This window comes from Vigna angularis, chromosome 8, assembly GCF_016808095.1.
Source record: "Vigna angularis cultivar LongXiaoDou No.4 chromosome 8, ASM1680809v1, whole genome shotgun sequence".
Classification (NCBI taxonomy): domain Eukaryota; kingdom Viridiplantae; phylum Streptophyta; class Magnoliopsida; order Fabales; family Fabaceae; genus Vigna; species Vigna angularis.
In genome coordinates this window covers 2,576,246-2,591,271 of record NC_068977.1, presented here as the reverse complement: position 1 = coordinate 2,591,271, position 15,026 = coordinate 2,576,246, and the positions used below count along the sequence as shown (strand labels likewise).

At 32.1% G+C, this 15,026-nt stretch overlaps 1 protein-coding gene across 1 annotated transcript; it reads right to left on the bottom strand.

Moving 5' to 3' along the window:
* Positions 1 to 12,366: 12,366 nt before the first annotated feature.
* Positions 12,367 to 14,417, bottom strand: LOC128193630 (cytochrome P450 82A3-like). Its single transcript, XM_052867589.1, has 2 exons — positions 13,404 to 14,417; positions 12,367 to 13,256 (listed from the first exon to the last, which is right to left on the bottom strand). The coding sequence occupies exons 1-2, from the start codon at positions 14,379 to 14,381 to the stop codon at positions 12,627 to 12,629; spliced, it is 1,608 nt and encodes a 535-aa protein (XP_052723549.1). The 5' UTR covers positions 14,382 to 14,417; the 3' UTR covers positions 12,367 to 12,626.
* Positions 14,418 to 15,026: the final 609 nt, after the last annotated feature.

Below are 15,026 nucleotides of genomic sequence, written 5' to 3'. Positions count from 1 at the left end.
CAAGTTTTACGAAAAAAATGCTTGTTGTTTAATTTGAAATTGGTAATTTTGATTGAATTAACATCACTACAATTACAAAAAATGTGTGTATATAAAATAATTTATCACCTTTATCAATCAAGAGAGTTGAGCAAAAATTATTCTATATATCAAGAAACAAAATTAAGTATTGTTTCAATTTAGACGGTAAAATTGAGTGAATATTATAACAAAGTTCTAACAAATTCTTTTTTAATATTATAATATATATAATAAAAAAAATAAACTCAGTTATCTTTTGCTAAAATATTTCTTTCATTTAAGATCTTAACTAAATAAAAAAAAAATTATAAGAGTTAAGCCCAATTAAGCCCATATAATTTGATCAGGTTTTCATCGATCATCTATCTTGGAGTATTGGGTCAAATTCCTGACGATCCAGATGGTACATAGATCCCAGTGTTGAGCTAGAGTGTATGAAACGTCTGAAAAAGTTCGTTAAGTCTATTTTGAATACTTTCTTATCAAACTTTTTCACTTATTTTGTTTTAATTAGTTATCTTGTTTTATCAATTTTAAATTTGGTGTCATCTCCTCGCACAATCGCTTTAGTTTTCTATCTAGTGCTTCACTTTCTCTAGTGTCATCTTTTGGTACGTTTCTCCTTTAGTGTTCGTCTCTAGCTATGTAATAATTTATAACTTTATTTATTTTTCTTGTAAAATTAAGAACTTATTGGTTTTATTTTAGCTTACCAATGAATGACAACCAATCGTGTCATACTTGATTTAAATTGACCTTTTAGGTCGGCCCACTAATGCAAAAAAAGAGTTTTCAACGTTGTTAGAAAAGTAGTCCCTATATCTCAAGTCAAGAAGGGGGTAAATTGAATTTCAAAAGTTTTATAAATCTTTAAAGAATCTTGAAATCACTGATAAAAGGTGTTTGAATCAATCAAGTAAAGAAATATAAAGAAAGACTAAAAACACAAAGATTTATACTTGTTCAATTCTCACAAGCCTACATCCAATCTTCCCTCAACAACCTTAGTTGGGGGAGGGGGGAATCCACTAATCAAGATTTGAGTCCAAGAATACAATGATACACTCAATGTTATCCTTACCACACTCAAATCTTAACACAATCAATACAATAGAGGATACACTCACTCTCACACTTGGCCTACCCAACACAGGTATCAAATCATACACAAAGTATAAGAACCTAATGAGATTACACTCAAGTAGTGCAGAAATATCAGAACAAGTAAGCTCTAGTGAGTCTTGATGGGTTTCTTGATTCCTTCTTCACCAATGTAACTTCAAAACCTCAAAGAACTCTTCTTGAGAATGCTTGTACTCAACTCAAAGAGAATGCTAGTATATGTCAATCAAAACGTTAAAGAGTCACGACTCCAATCTGATTTATATAGAAAATCAGATTATGTCTCAGTTTAATCGATTAGATTAATAACGTAATCGATTATGCTTTTTTTTCTGTTTTAATTGATTAGATCACTTATATAATTGATTAATTTGACACTTATGCCTTATACTGCTTCTATCAACTAAACTAACAGATTAGGTTATTGGCATAATGGATTAGACTAATGTTTCTGTTTTAATCGACTATGCCATTTATGTAATCGATTAAAGTATCATTATGCCTTGTTTCACTTCATTTCACATAGTCTAACATATTAGATTATCTGCATAATAGATTATGCCTAACTTTTTTTTAATCGATTATGCTACTTATGTAATCAATTATAACATACAGTTTTGTCCTGATTTTGCTTCCTATGTGTTCTTACTTCTTTTAATGGATTAGATTACTTATGTAATCGATTAATACTACCAAAATTATATATTCATGACTTGTTTAAGCCTATTTCACTTATCTACACATGATCTATACATCTAGCATAAACATGTTTAATGTTTTAAACATTTATTCACCAATTATGTTGTGCAAGAATAATTAAAACACTTTCTATTCATTATTAACCACTCATTATCAAAAACTAATATGAGTGGAGTCTAATGTTCCCCTATCAACACAGGTGATCAATTGGTGATGTTTAACAAGTCCCTGTAGTAAAAAAAAACTCATGGTGACAAATTTGCAATTTTAGTGAACTTTTAAACAACGGTTATTTAAATAATCGTCTTTAAAAGTGAAAATGATGACAATTATAGAAAGAACCATCGTTAAAAATGCAGTACTTTCAATAATCCTCTGAAGACAAACGTGGTTTAATAAGAATATCAACGGGAATAGTTTTTTCGTTGGTCATTCCAAGGGCTTCTCTCATATCAATAGCTTCATTAGGTTTATTAAATATTTCAAAAGAGTGCAAAAAATTAGCTAAAGTTAAATAAATCATGTTAAGACCAAAGGATATTCCTGGATATATTCTTTTGCCACTTCCAAATAGTAATAACTCAAAATTTTGACCCTTAACATCAACATATCTCTGAGTAATAATGAACATTTTTGGTTTGAAAACTTCAATGGATCCAATCAAATATTAGGATCAATTTGGATCTTCGACAAGTTTGTGATTAATCGAGTTCTCTTTTTTATATAATAGTCACCTAACATGCAATCTTTTTGTGAATTCATGAGGTGTTGAGAGAGGTCTTGGTAGATACAATCTCAGTGTCTCTTTCACTACTGCTTGAAGGTACACTAACTTGTTCACATCTGACTCATTTATGAATCTCTCTTTTCCAGTTTGAGCGTTGATATCTTCTTTTACCTTTTTTAATATAAGAGGATTTTCCAATAAGAAACATATTACTCATTGTAAGAGTGGTTGTGCTTGTATAAGTGGTGTGAGACCTTGGAAAATTAACCCATAATTATCTGTCTAATCTGTCTTTAATGCACTGCTGAGTCACCTGGCTGCTTCCTTAAATGCACCGCGCCACACACTCAGTCTCATTAAAACGCACTCACACAATCTGACGCACGCCGGCCAAGTGTCACTTTGGAACCTTCTGAATCTGAAGTGGGGGTGCAGGTGTCAGCAGAAGAGCGCACGTCCGTTTTGGGGCATGGGCAACACAGAAAAATCGTTTTCTGAAAAACTCTGCTCATTCTCTGCACGCTCCTTCTTCTTCCTCAGAACTCAACCTCCATTTTTTCTCCACCTTCTCTCTAGAAAACATTCAACTTCTCTCTACTGTTACTCACCCATTTCTTCTCCTTTCAACATTCAGAACCGTAGGAACGTTCCCTGCGCCGTGAGCTTCCATTTGAACCGAACAGTTTTCAGATCTGAAACGGGTAAGTTTCCCTTCAGTAGTTCGTTCTTAGGTTTTCTGAAAAACTAGGTCTTTGGCTGCATGCAAGTATTTAGTCTGAGTATATCGATTCTTCTTGTGGTTAGATTGATTGGAATAGTAAGCGATCGTTACTGCTAGAGAATGAACGTTGGACGAGTCTCCATTCTTTCGTATTAAACGTTGCAGTCATCAATCCGGGTAAGGGAAGCTTAGTAATTTAATTAATACTTGTGTGTTGTATGTAAGCATGATATGAACTGAATGTATGAGATGTATGCGGATTGTGTAGGCATGAACGAACGTTATTGTACTGGATGAATAGAGTATATGTTGGTTGAAATGTATGTTTATGGTTGATACGTATGAATATGAGATGAGCTATAAATTTGAGGTATGAATGATAAATGTGAATCATATAAAGTCTGGAAATTGAGATTGATATGAAGTATAAAGTATGAACTGATATGTTGAAAATTGTTAAATTGAACTAGATGAAAATCTGAAATATGAAGTCCTTGCTATGATAAAATACGTTCGTCATCGTACGGTCTTATACCGTTCGGTTTCTAATCAATTGCTTAAAAAGGAATTCTTTCATTTGGAAAGAATTCTGATCGAGAACGAACGACCAGTGAAGTGCTATGTTTGAGCGTTCGGCTCAACTTAGTCTTACCGTATTCTTCAAATTAAATAATAAAGTATTTCAATCGTCAGTCTTAAAATTTGTAATGCTCGGTCTTATACCAAGCGTTCGTCGTGAGAAGCGCTCGGTCTGATACTGAGCGTTCGTCTTAATTAATTATCGGTATTATATCTAGCGTTCGTCCTAAGTAGTGTTCGGTCTTATATCGAACGCTCGTCCTTACTTTGATTTCTAAACGAGCGTAAATAGCGTTCGTCCAAATTATTAGTAAATGTATATTATCACGTTCGGTCATTGACTGGCAGTCAATCCCTTTAAACAAGTCGTTCTCAGTATAGTTAATTATTTTCTCCTGTTGTGTCTTTATCCATTTGGATTCGACCTCGAGTCTTATACCTAAATTAATTCTGAACATTTATTTTATATCTCTAAGAGTCGGTTCATTCAACTGATTCGAGTAGCATTGACGTTCGTCATATAAGTATGTGTTGACCTATTCTGATTGACAACGAATCTTCTAAATATAGTCTTTAGCGTTCGTCTTCGTCCTTCAGAAGTATGAACGTTCGTTATTTTATACCTTTGAAACTAAAGATGAAAATGATGATAAATTATAAGACTTTGCAGTGCAAACACTATATTGAGTGATTATGAGTTTATGGAATTTGAACGAGCGTTCCAGGGAGGAATGACTCTTATATTTATTAAATATTAAATTTGGTAAAGTATGACTGTGGATAAGTTAAGACTCGTTGTCCATCCTGATGTTCCGTGAGTACTCATCCTCATGTAGAGGGGGTAGGTCATGTGTGGGAACGGCAGGAGGTCCTTAGTCCATAAGTTAACATGGGCGACGTAAGAACGGACTAACCTCGAGTGACAGCTGTGGAGTGTATTTCAGTTACTACATCACTCGGGTGCAAGGACGCTTGTAACTACACAGATTCATACAGTCCGGACGATCGGTCTAGTATATATATATATATATATATATATATATATATATATATATATATATATATATATAGTTCTGATGATGTTTTATATGTTGAGTTATGTGCTTGTGTGGATTGAAATGTTATTGTATATGTTGATGTATAAATTAAATTACCTAAGCTTACCCTTTCGTTTTCCTTGTGTTGCCTGTTGTCGTTGTACGTTCGTCTTGTCATTGCAATGATCATCCGTGTGGATGTGAGCAGATGGAGGTGCGTCACTTGAAGAAATGCTAGAAGAAGAAAATTTGGAAGACGCGAATCTGGTGGAAGTGAAAGTTAAAGCCGAGCCTTAGAGCGCTCGTTAAGTTTTAGATTAATAGACGTTCGTTTTGTTTTTTTTTTAACGTTCGGTTAAGTTTTGTAAAACCGTTCGTCTTTGAACTCTTCGTTTTTGGTTGTAATTGTAATTATCCCCGTACTTAAGTCGTTCGACTTTTTGAACCTCGTTTGTTAATGTTAAGACTGCATTTGTTTACTGTTAAATATAATTAATTCTAATTTATAGTTATTACTGTATTTTGGGATGTTACAAGTGGCATCCAAGAGAATGCCTGCAAATCAAGTGCAAGTTCTATAATTAAGAGAAATGCTAGGAAAACAAAAATTCTACTTGTAAATTAGTTTCTATTAATATTAAAATATAAGTAGCTAAAATTTTGGTAATGATATTAGAGATTAATTAACACTATAATTTATAAATCAATTATAAATTTTATTAATAATAGAGATTATGTTAGATATTGATAAATTTTATTTTCTAAAATAGTGTTTAAACTAGTCAATATAATAATTAATTATATTTATTTCTAAATTATTTGTTATTTAATTTCTTATAATGAATTAATTTTTTAAAGAAATTAATTTAAGTGATTTTTTGTTATTTAAGTTATTTAATTTTTAATTATTTGTTAGGATATTTTTCTGGAAGAAAAAATCTAATTAGAGTATTGATTCTCTAATTTTTCAATTTAATACTTTTAAATTGACATTTGTAAAACTTGGTTTATAAATTGAGTACCACTTGTACCATGTTATCTTAATAGATTTTTGTTTAGTAAAAAAAAAATCATTCAGGAAAATTACATGTTAGAACATGAGTTTTTAGTTTAAGTTGGAGGTTTTATAAAAATGAAAAAGATAACCTATAGTAATTATAATATAGTCACTGGGTTTTAAATATATGTGGAGGATTTAAAAGGAAAATAATATTTGGTTGTAATGAAATCTTTTTATGCAAATTAAAAAATAATACTTCAATATATTAATATTTTAATAGTATTTGTTTAAAATATGATGCCGATTAAAAATAATACTCCAATATATTAATATTTTAATTATATTTGTTTAAAATAGGATGAGGAGCTGCATCTCCATTGTAGTCCGATCAGCCATCAATGTTTTTTAATTGTTTGTTGCCGTCGAAATTATCCCTTTCAACCAATTCATTAGAGGACATTTTCAAGACGTGTTGAGTAAGGGTTTTGAATTTTTAGAGAAACCATAAAAAAGAATTTAAAAACCCACCTTAATTATTTAATTCTAGTTAAAAAAACATGAAAATTGGAAAGCTGCAAAAAAAAAAACTTAAATAAAAAAGTTATTTGAATAATGAGTTAATTTAGACAGATTTTTCAGGGTTAGTCAATATTTCTTTTAAATTTTTATTTTAGTTTAAATAAATGAAATAAATATATCAAACCTTTAAAAAATTAAAATCAATTACTTTTATAATAATTAATTATTAAATTTTAATAAAAAAATATCCTATATGAAAAATAAAATTTGAATTTAAAATATACCAATAAATATTAAATTTCATTATTAAATTGGATCTTAATTCCAACAAAATTATCATTCATTTCTCAAATCTAACCGTTATTATGTATTTTATTAAATTTATTTATCTTTGTTTAGGTCTAGTTATCACTATTAGAGTTTAAACAAACAAAAATTAATAATTTATTATATTGTATATTTATGCAGATAAAATTTAATTTCAAAAGTTGAAAAAAAATTATAGAGTTTGTGATCCAATTCAAATCACATCCAAAACAAATCGTGAATGGCGCACGGTTTATCCAACACCCGCTTGTCTGGCGCCCTCACAACTGACTTAGAGAAATATCTACTAAACTTAATTAATTAAATAATGCATAAAATTCTCCTAAAAATAAGATTGAAATATATTTTTATTTAACTTATTTTACTTCTCCAACCAAATTGTTTGAGTCACAAAATTCCAACAATCTCCTTGTTCACTCAAAGTCAACATATACACTAAGTTTTTTTGTCCTTGACCTTATCATCTAAAGTTTCTTTACTTTTGGAAGTCCCGATCACAATTTCTTGCTTAGTCTTTACGTCCTTACAATATTTCACAATTTTCTCATCTACTTGTAGTTGTTCTTTTGGCTTTTCCGCATTTTCAGCTTTTGTTTTGGGAAGAGTTGTCCTATAATGCTTTTCTTCCTCTAATTTTTCTGGTTTAATTTGACTTTCACTAACTTTAATACCCACTAGCTCTATTTTCTTGTCATTCAGAGATGAAGTTCTTTTAGGTCCTCTGACATCCGTACGAACTGCAGCTTGTTTGTTGCTCTCCAAGATTTGTCTTTTGGAAAAGGCAACCTTGTTTGTTTTCCATATTACAAAGTTGCGCATACGGGTGATTTCTCTTCTAGTTTGGGAAGCCCTTGTATCCGCATATTGTCTTCAACCTTGTGCACAACAAACTGCTCTTTATCAATCAAATTCAAAGCAAAACTCTTGTCTTTCATTCAAACTCTGAATAATTCTTTATTATCTGAATCTTTAATCATGCATGTTTTATCTTCAAATAGAACTTTATAGCATTTCTCTAGAAGTTGGCCAACACTCAACAAGTTTTGGTCAATTTCAAGAACATATAGAACATCAGTAATTAATTTCAAACCTGTGCAACCTTTGATCGCGATGGTTCCTTTGCCCTTCACTACTATTTTTGCTCCGTTTCCAATTCTGACATTTGTGTAGTAGGTTGCATCAAGATCTTTGAATAATTCTTAATCATAAGTGTCAACACCCAATTTCGTCCGGGTAAATATAATTCATCACAAAAATAAATAAAAAAAAAACATAAAAAAAACAAAATGAAAAATACTATTTATTTTACTTTTTGCACCCCCAAATTTTCTTTTAAACACTTAATCCAATGGCCCAAAATAATCTCACTTTTTTACTTCCTCACCACCCATATTTTCTTATCACACCCCATTCTCCACATCACCATCCACCTCACCCTCCACATCATCTACCTTTTTCATTTACTTTTTCCACATCATTTTCATATTAATTTTATATATCAACTTTTCTAATTATTCCACTTACATTTTTTAATTATATATTCTCCATCAACATTTTTTATCCATTTTTCTCCACCTTATTTTTCCACCCACTTTTTATATTATTTCTTTCACTTATTTTCCACATTAACTTTTACTCTTCACTATATTTTATTTCACCTAATTTCTTCACCAACTTTTTATATTATTTCTTCCACTTAATTTCCACACCTAATTTCTCCACCAACTTTTTATATTATTTTTTTCACTTATTTTCCACATTAACTTTTACTATTCACTATCATCATGCGAAGCCGAATATATTGCTTTAGCTGAGACCACATGTTAGTGTGCTTGGCTAGAGACAATTCTGGATGAGTTGAAGATTGAATGTTGTAAGCCAATACAACTATTGATAGATTGTATGTCAAGTTTAATCAGGTAATAACCTACTCTTAGTTAAGCAGGTATGTTAAGTTTAGTCAGGTTATGAAGTTAGTTAATTTAAATTGATCTTTAAATATATCTACAAAGTTAAAAATTCACATAATATGTACATCTATAACTAGGGATGACAACGGGTCGGGCACGGATAGTGCCTATCCGCAACCCGACCCACATGCAAAAAACCGTACCCGCAACTCGACCCGCTAGCTGCTGGATATCCGCATAAAAAAAATCCACGGATTTTTTTCAACCCGCGAATACCCGTTGGATACCCATTTTCAACCCACAAATATTTAAAAAATATATTTTGTGAATTTTTAAATAAGGTTTAAATTAAATTACAAGTTAAAGAGAACAATTTAATATATTTGCTACATATTAAAAAGACACAATATAGTTTTTAAACAAGTTAAAGAAAACAAATACATAACAAATTTTGAAAGAAAAAAAAGATGAGGAAGAAACACCAACTGAAGTCTCAATTTAGTCACATGATTAACCCACAAATACCTATCAATGTATGAAATAGAGAGATAAAGAATTTCCGAGCGAACGCAAACAGGAACCCTAAACCCAAATTTCGGAAACGAACGCAATCACAGAAATCTCCAAATCACGATAACCACCAGGGTCTTCAAAAATCCAATCTACATCAATGAACTAAAATCCAAAAAAACTCAACACTCATTCGAATCATAACCCCAAAATCGCGTCACCAATCAACAGGGAAGAAATCAAGAAATGAACTCCAAAACGTGAATCAAAACGTACAAAAGAAACCCCCAAAATCAGAAAACAAATAAAACCCTAATTTCAAATCCCAAATTGAAGCAGAACCCCAATCAGAACCAAGAGAGAGAGAGAGAGGAAGAGGGAATGAAGCCTACTCCCTGCGCGAGCTGAACTAGAAGGAAGAAGAAAAGAGTCCTCCGTTAAGAGAGAATTTTCTAATGGGATTATATGTATATGTTTGATATCTCTATTAGGGTTAGCACAAAAGTAATGTAACCCCTTTTTTTCTTTTCTTCTTTAAAAAAAAGGTAATTGAAAGAAATCCTAAGTCATTGTTATTAAAATTTCCCCTTTTTTAAGAGTAATAAAAGAAATTTAATTTTAAAAAATATTAATTTTTTTTTCGGGTAATGGGTATCTGCGGGTTGGATAGTATAATACCCGCATCCGACCCGTCTAGAAGCGGGTATTAAAATACCTGCTACCCGTTACCCGCGGATAATAAATATCCGCGGATAGTAACTATCCGTCACGAGTTATATCCGCGGACGTGAATTTTTTTGCCATCGCTATCTATAACTCAAAATAAGCATAACAATGGTATTATTTACTAAAATAAATTTATGTATAATTCAACATAAATAATTGTTTTTTCACTACAAGAATACACTAAATTAGCGGTGAAAAGATAGTGTTGATCTCCACTATGATGCTATTAGCGTCTTGATTAGCATCGACTAGACGATGCTTACTTGAGATTATTAAACTGAAAATAATATAAACATAAATTAGTTATTATGCAAGAGTCAACAAATATAATTTTGTCTCTATTAGCGTGCCTAAACGATACTAAACTTGATATTATAAAACTAATAATAATATAAAAATATATTAGTTATTACATGAGGATGAGCAAAATATATTTTATTCTCAAAACATTGGTTAGCCTACGCTAACTTGATATTATATTTTATCCCATTAAGATTGGTTATTCTACAACAATAAACAAAACACTACTTCTACACGTTCTTACCTTGTACTTAGGGCAGCTCCAGAATTGCTTCCCTCTGTTCTTAGCAGTTCTAGCTGTTCTTACCATTATTTTCTCTCCACAGAGGCAAAGGAGTGATATACCATCAATGGTAGATACTCCACCACCACGAAAAATGACATCACAGTTTTGATTCCGCCACCCATTGCATGTCGAAGATGAACAAGAATGCGACTTCTGCACTTCATTATCCATCACTTCGAATCGAACAAAGAACGCGCACCCTCCCACTTCCAACTACATAATCTTCACCCACGAACACCGGCGCTTCGAATCCAAGAAAGAATGGGATTTTTTCCCTCACGCGAACCCTAGTAGTAAGAACCCCCAATTTCTTTCCCCAATCTCAGTTGCATTCCTCAATTAAAACGTCTTGCCCTTTATCGCGATTTTTGGCCTCTCACGCGAACCCTAATAATAAAAACCCTCAATTTCTTTCCCCAATCTCAGTTGCATTCCTCAATTAAAACGTCTTGCCCTTTAATTTTTTCAAATTTCCTAGTTTGCCCTTACCCAAAACTTAATATACATCTGTGCATACCAATTATTTAATACAAAAATCGTTTTAAATGCCACGTCTGATTAGTAATTGCACTGAACCATGCCACGTAACCAATACTATAACGGCCGTTTGTCCAATTTAACGGCAGGCCTGTAATTGATTCAATTTTACAAAAACAAGGACTCAATTGATACGTCGAAAAGAAAGAGGACCTATTTGAAATTCATGACCAAAATAGGGACCTACGGATACATTAAACCAAAATACAATTTACCTGTATATTATTACATACGGATTTGGATTCATAGGTAAATAATATGTTGCATATGAATTTTACCTACGAATGTTGGAAATTGCTTTACATACAAATTATTATGTAAGTAGTGGGGGAAAAATTTATATATAAATATTCTGTATGGAAAATTAATATGTAATGTTGTAGCGAGAATTTTGCTAAGGATTATAAAGATAAATCCATACGTAAAACCCTAGAAAAAATTGACCTATTAAATTTCAAAATAATAATAATTAAAAATAAAACTAAAGCTTTTGACTAAGCACTCACACAATATATTTCTCACTCACACGCGATTCTCCCCTCTAATACAAAAAGTCACACCCAGTTTGAATTCCCAGTAAATAAGTCTATTTAAAATTTCATTTTACAGTTAGGGAATTATTTCAAATATTATTTTGAGAAAAATTTCAGTTATATATATATAAGTATTTTATTTTGTAGATAGAGATGAGAAAATTTGTTTGCAGTGATACTTTATAAACATCAACTCAAACCAAGAAATATTATTTGCACTTCTGTTAAAATCTATTCGATTTTCTGTTTAATTTTGCTTTATATATTGATAATCGTGATCATGAACTATTTTTACGAATGTAGTTTAATATCACTTTATTCATATTTTATAACAATTCTATCATTTTAATTCCTGATCATTTCTTACTTAATTTTCTTCTCTTCATTAACAATAATTTTTTAAAATTATAAAATTTTTAATGCAGCTTATTATCATTGATATTCTATTCCCATTTTGATATCACGGATGAAATTAATTTTTCATATTTTACCAAATGTTATTTTTAAAAATCAAAGTAAAAATACTTTTAATAAATTCAAATATCTTTAAAGGCTATTGTAGCAACTGGTGGTAGCTGTCCAATTTATTATCGGATCATGTTAATAATTTTTTTTAATAATTTTTTGACAATAGACTATGTATTATTATTTTATTAATTCGTTAATATATTTGAAACGGACTAATACAAATTATTATATAAATTATAAAAAAATTGTCAAAAAATTGTTAAAAAAACATTTTTCTTTGTCGTCAGAAGAAGTTAAGTAATGAAGCAATGACAAAAAAAAAAAAGGAAGCAGGCAGCCAAAACTGAGTATGAAACACTATTGCAAGGAAACAATAAAATGAAATCAAAGGGTTACATTGTTTGATGGCAACTAAATGAATGCCACATTCATCTAGCTAGGAACAAAACTATCACATTCTTACATAACACTTTCAAAGGAAAACTCGATTTAATAAACTTAAAATAGACCATAAACTATCACTCTATTGGACAACATAAAATAACTAAGCACAATCAGATCACTACTAACATAATTTAGAACATGCACACTACTAACATAAGGATTACAAAGATTCATAATAGTTTGGAGGTAGGCGTGGCTTAACCAAAACCTCCAGTGGAGTAGCTCTCGTATTGACAAATCCAAACAACTCAGTCATATCAACAGGTTCAGTCGAAGGATTTGAGATGTCAAAGGAATGCAACATATTAGCCAAAGTGAAATGAAGCACGTTTAAGCCAAGGGACATTCCAGCACACATTCTTCTCCCACTTCCAAAGGGTAACAACTCAAAATGTCGACCTTTCAGATCCACATGTTGGTGAGTGGTGAGGAACCTTTCTGGTTTGAATTCTAAAGGATCTGACCAAACACTAGGGTCTCTGTGGATCTTCCACAGGTTATGCATTAGTCGAGTTCCCTTTTTTATGTGGTAGCCACCTAAGATGCAGTTTTCTATGAATACACGAGGTGATGAAAGAGGTGCTGGTGGATACAATCTTAATGTCTCTTTCACTATGGCTTGAAGATACACAAGTTTGCTTATGTCTGATTCTCTTATGTATCCATCTTTCCCAATTTGCATGTCTATTTCTTCTTTAGCCTTTTCCATTGCAAGAGGATTTCGTACTAGCAGACTAAGTGCCCATGTAAGAGTAACAGCAGTTGAATCAGTTCCACCCAAAATCAATTCCTGCAAATATGTTCAAGCTTCACCAAGAATTCTTCGAACAAAAACAGGAAATAAACTGGAAATACTATTCAATATTTGACAGAATACAATTTTGCTTCCATGTCCATGTTCATAGCATTTTAGTAAATGGCTCATTACTATACTTACCAGGGTAGTGGCTTTGCAAATGGTATCAGCATCAAACCCATGAATCGGAGCCCCATTAAGTGCTGAAATCATCACATCCATGAAGTCTTGATCGCCCTTAACCTTTTCACCCAAACCCTTCTTCTCACGGTGCTCCTCCAACCACTCACTCAACAACGTGTCCATTTCCTTAGCCGTTGCTTTCATGGCCTTCTCATGGCCCCCCAGATCCAACCACCTCAAGCAAGGAACCCCATCAGCCACAGTGAAAGTGCCCATCAAATTCATGAACTCATCTAAATTCTTCATAAACCTTTCTGCCTTCTCCTTGCCCTCCACATGCGCCACACCAAAGTACCTCTTCCCCACCACCATCCTCACTATTATATTGAAAGTCAAATGTTCAAACCACTCTTTCATGTCCACCAAAGTAGCAGCACCATAACTAGATTCATTCTCCTTCTTGTTGTTTACACTAGTATTGCATAAATCGCATAGCTCTTTGAATGAGGTTTGAATCTCTGAGATACGAATGTGGCTGAGTTGCTCTATTCTGCGGTTGGAGAGAAACTCTTTAGTCACAATCTTTCGAAGCTCTCGCCAATAGGGTCCGTATGGAGCCAACCCTACGAAGGCTTGGTTGTAGGACATGACTTCCACAGCAACGAGTTTAGGGCGTGATGAAACGGCAAGGTCGTTTGTGGTGAAGAGTTCCTTGGACATTTCCCAGTTGCTGAGCACCAAAGCATCTTTCAGACCGAGTTTGATGGTGAACAAGGGTCCATACTTGTCAGCCAAAGCAGCCAAAGTTCTATGGGGTGTTTTTGAACCATTTAACAGTGAAAGATGACCAAGTATTGGCCATGCACCTTTCACTATAGGAGCCCGTTTCTCAGAAGAAATTCTACGATATAGATAGAAAAATAACAAGATTAGAGAAAGAAACGATGCAATAAGAGTGGTGGTGTTTAAGGTTAAGCAATTTAGGAGAAAGTCCATTTTTGCTTGTTAAGGTGGAATGTCTTGAAACTGTTTTTCTTTCTGCTTTTATAGGGAAAGCATGGGTCTAACCTTTCTGCATGGCCACATGTTTGACCAATATGGCGTCATTTTTTGTTTATAATAATGAATGGAAGCTTGTGTGGAATAGTCAAAATTTTTGTAATGTTGTGTATGAAATATAAGATATTCTACTATAGCAACTTTTTGTTACGTGATCTGCAAGTATTATAATATATTAGTCGATAGTTCTGCATAATAGAGACAAAACTTGGAGACGAAACAAGGGTTATTATGAATACTTCAAATATTGATTTTTTTTTTTAAAAATACATTTTTTTTAATTTATAAATAACTTTTTATATTACTGTAATATTTTTTGTTTTTGTTCCTACAAAATTAAAATTCAGTATTTCTATTCTTATAACATTTATTTTTACTGTACATAAAACTTATTTTAGGAAACTCCGAAAGTTTTACATTGACCAAACCCACCTACTAGTTTATTTTAAGGTGGCTGAAGCGAATAATTGGACAACCTTGGTGACCAAGGATAGTTGACCAGGAAGGATAAAAGTGTAGCAGTGAGACATTGACTCATGTGACCAATAACAAGACCAACGCATTCATGCATCTTTCACATTG

Coding starts and splice junctions, on each gene's coding strand:
- LOC128193630 (XM_052867589.1), bottom strand. CDS start 14,381: ATGGACTTTCTCCTAAATTGCTTAACCTTAAACACCACCACTCTTATT. Junction 13,257..13,403: donor TTTGCAAAGCCACTACCCTG/GTAAGTATAGTA, acceptor ACATATTTGCAG/GAATTGATTTTGGGTGGAAC.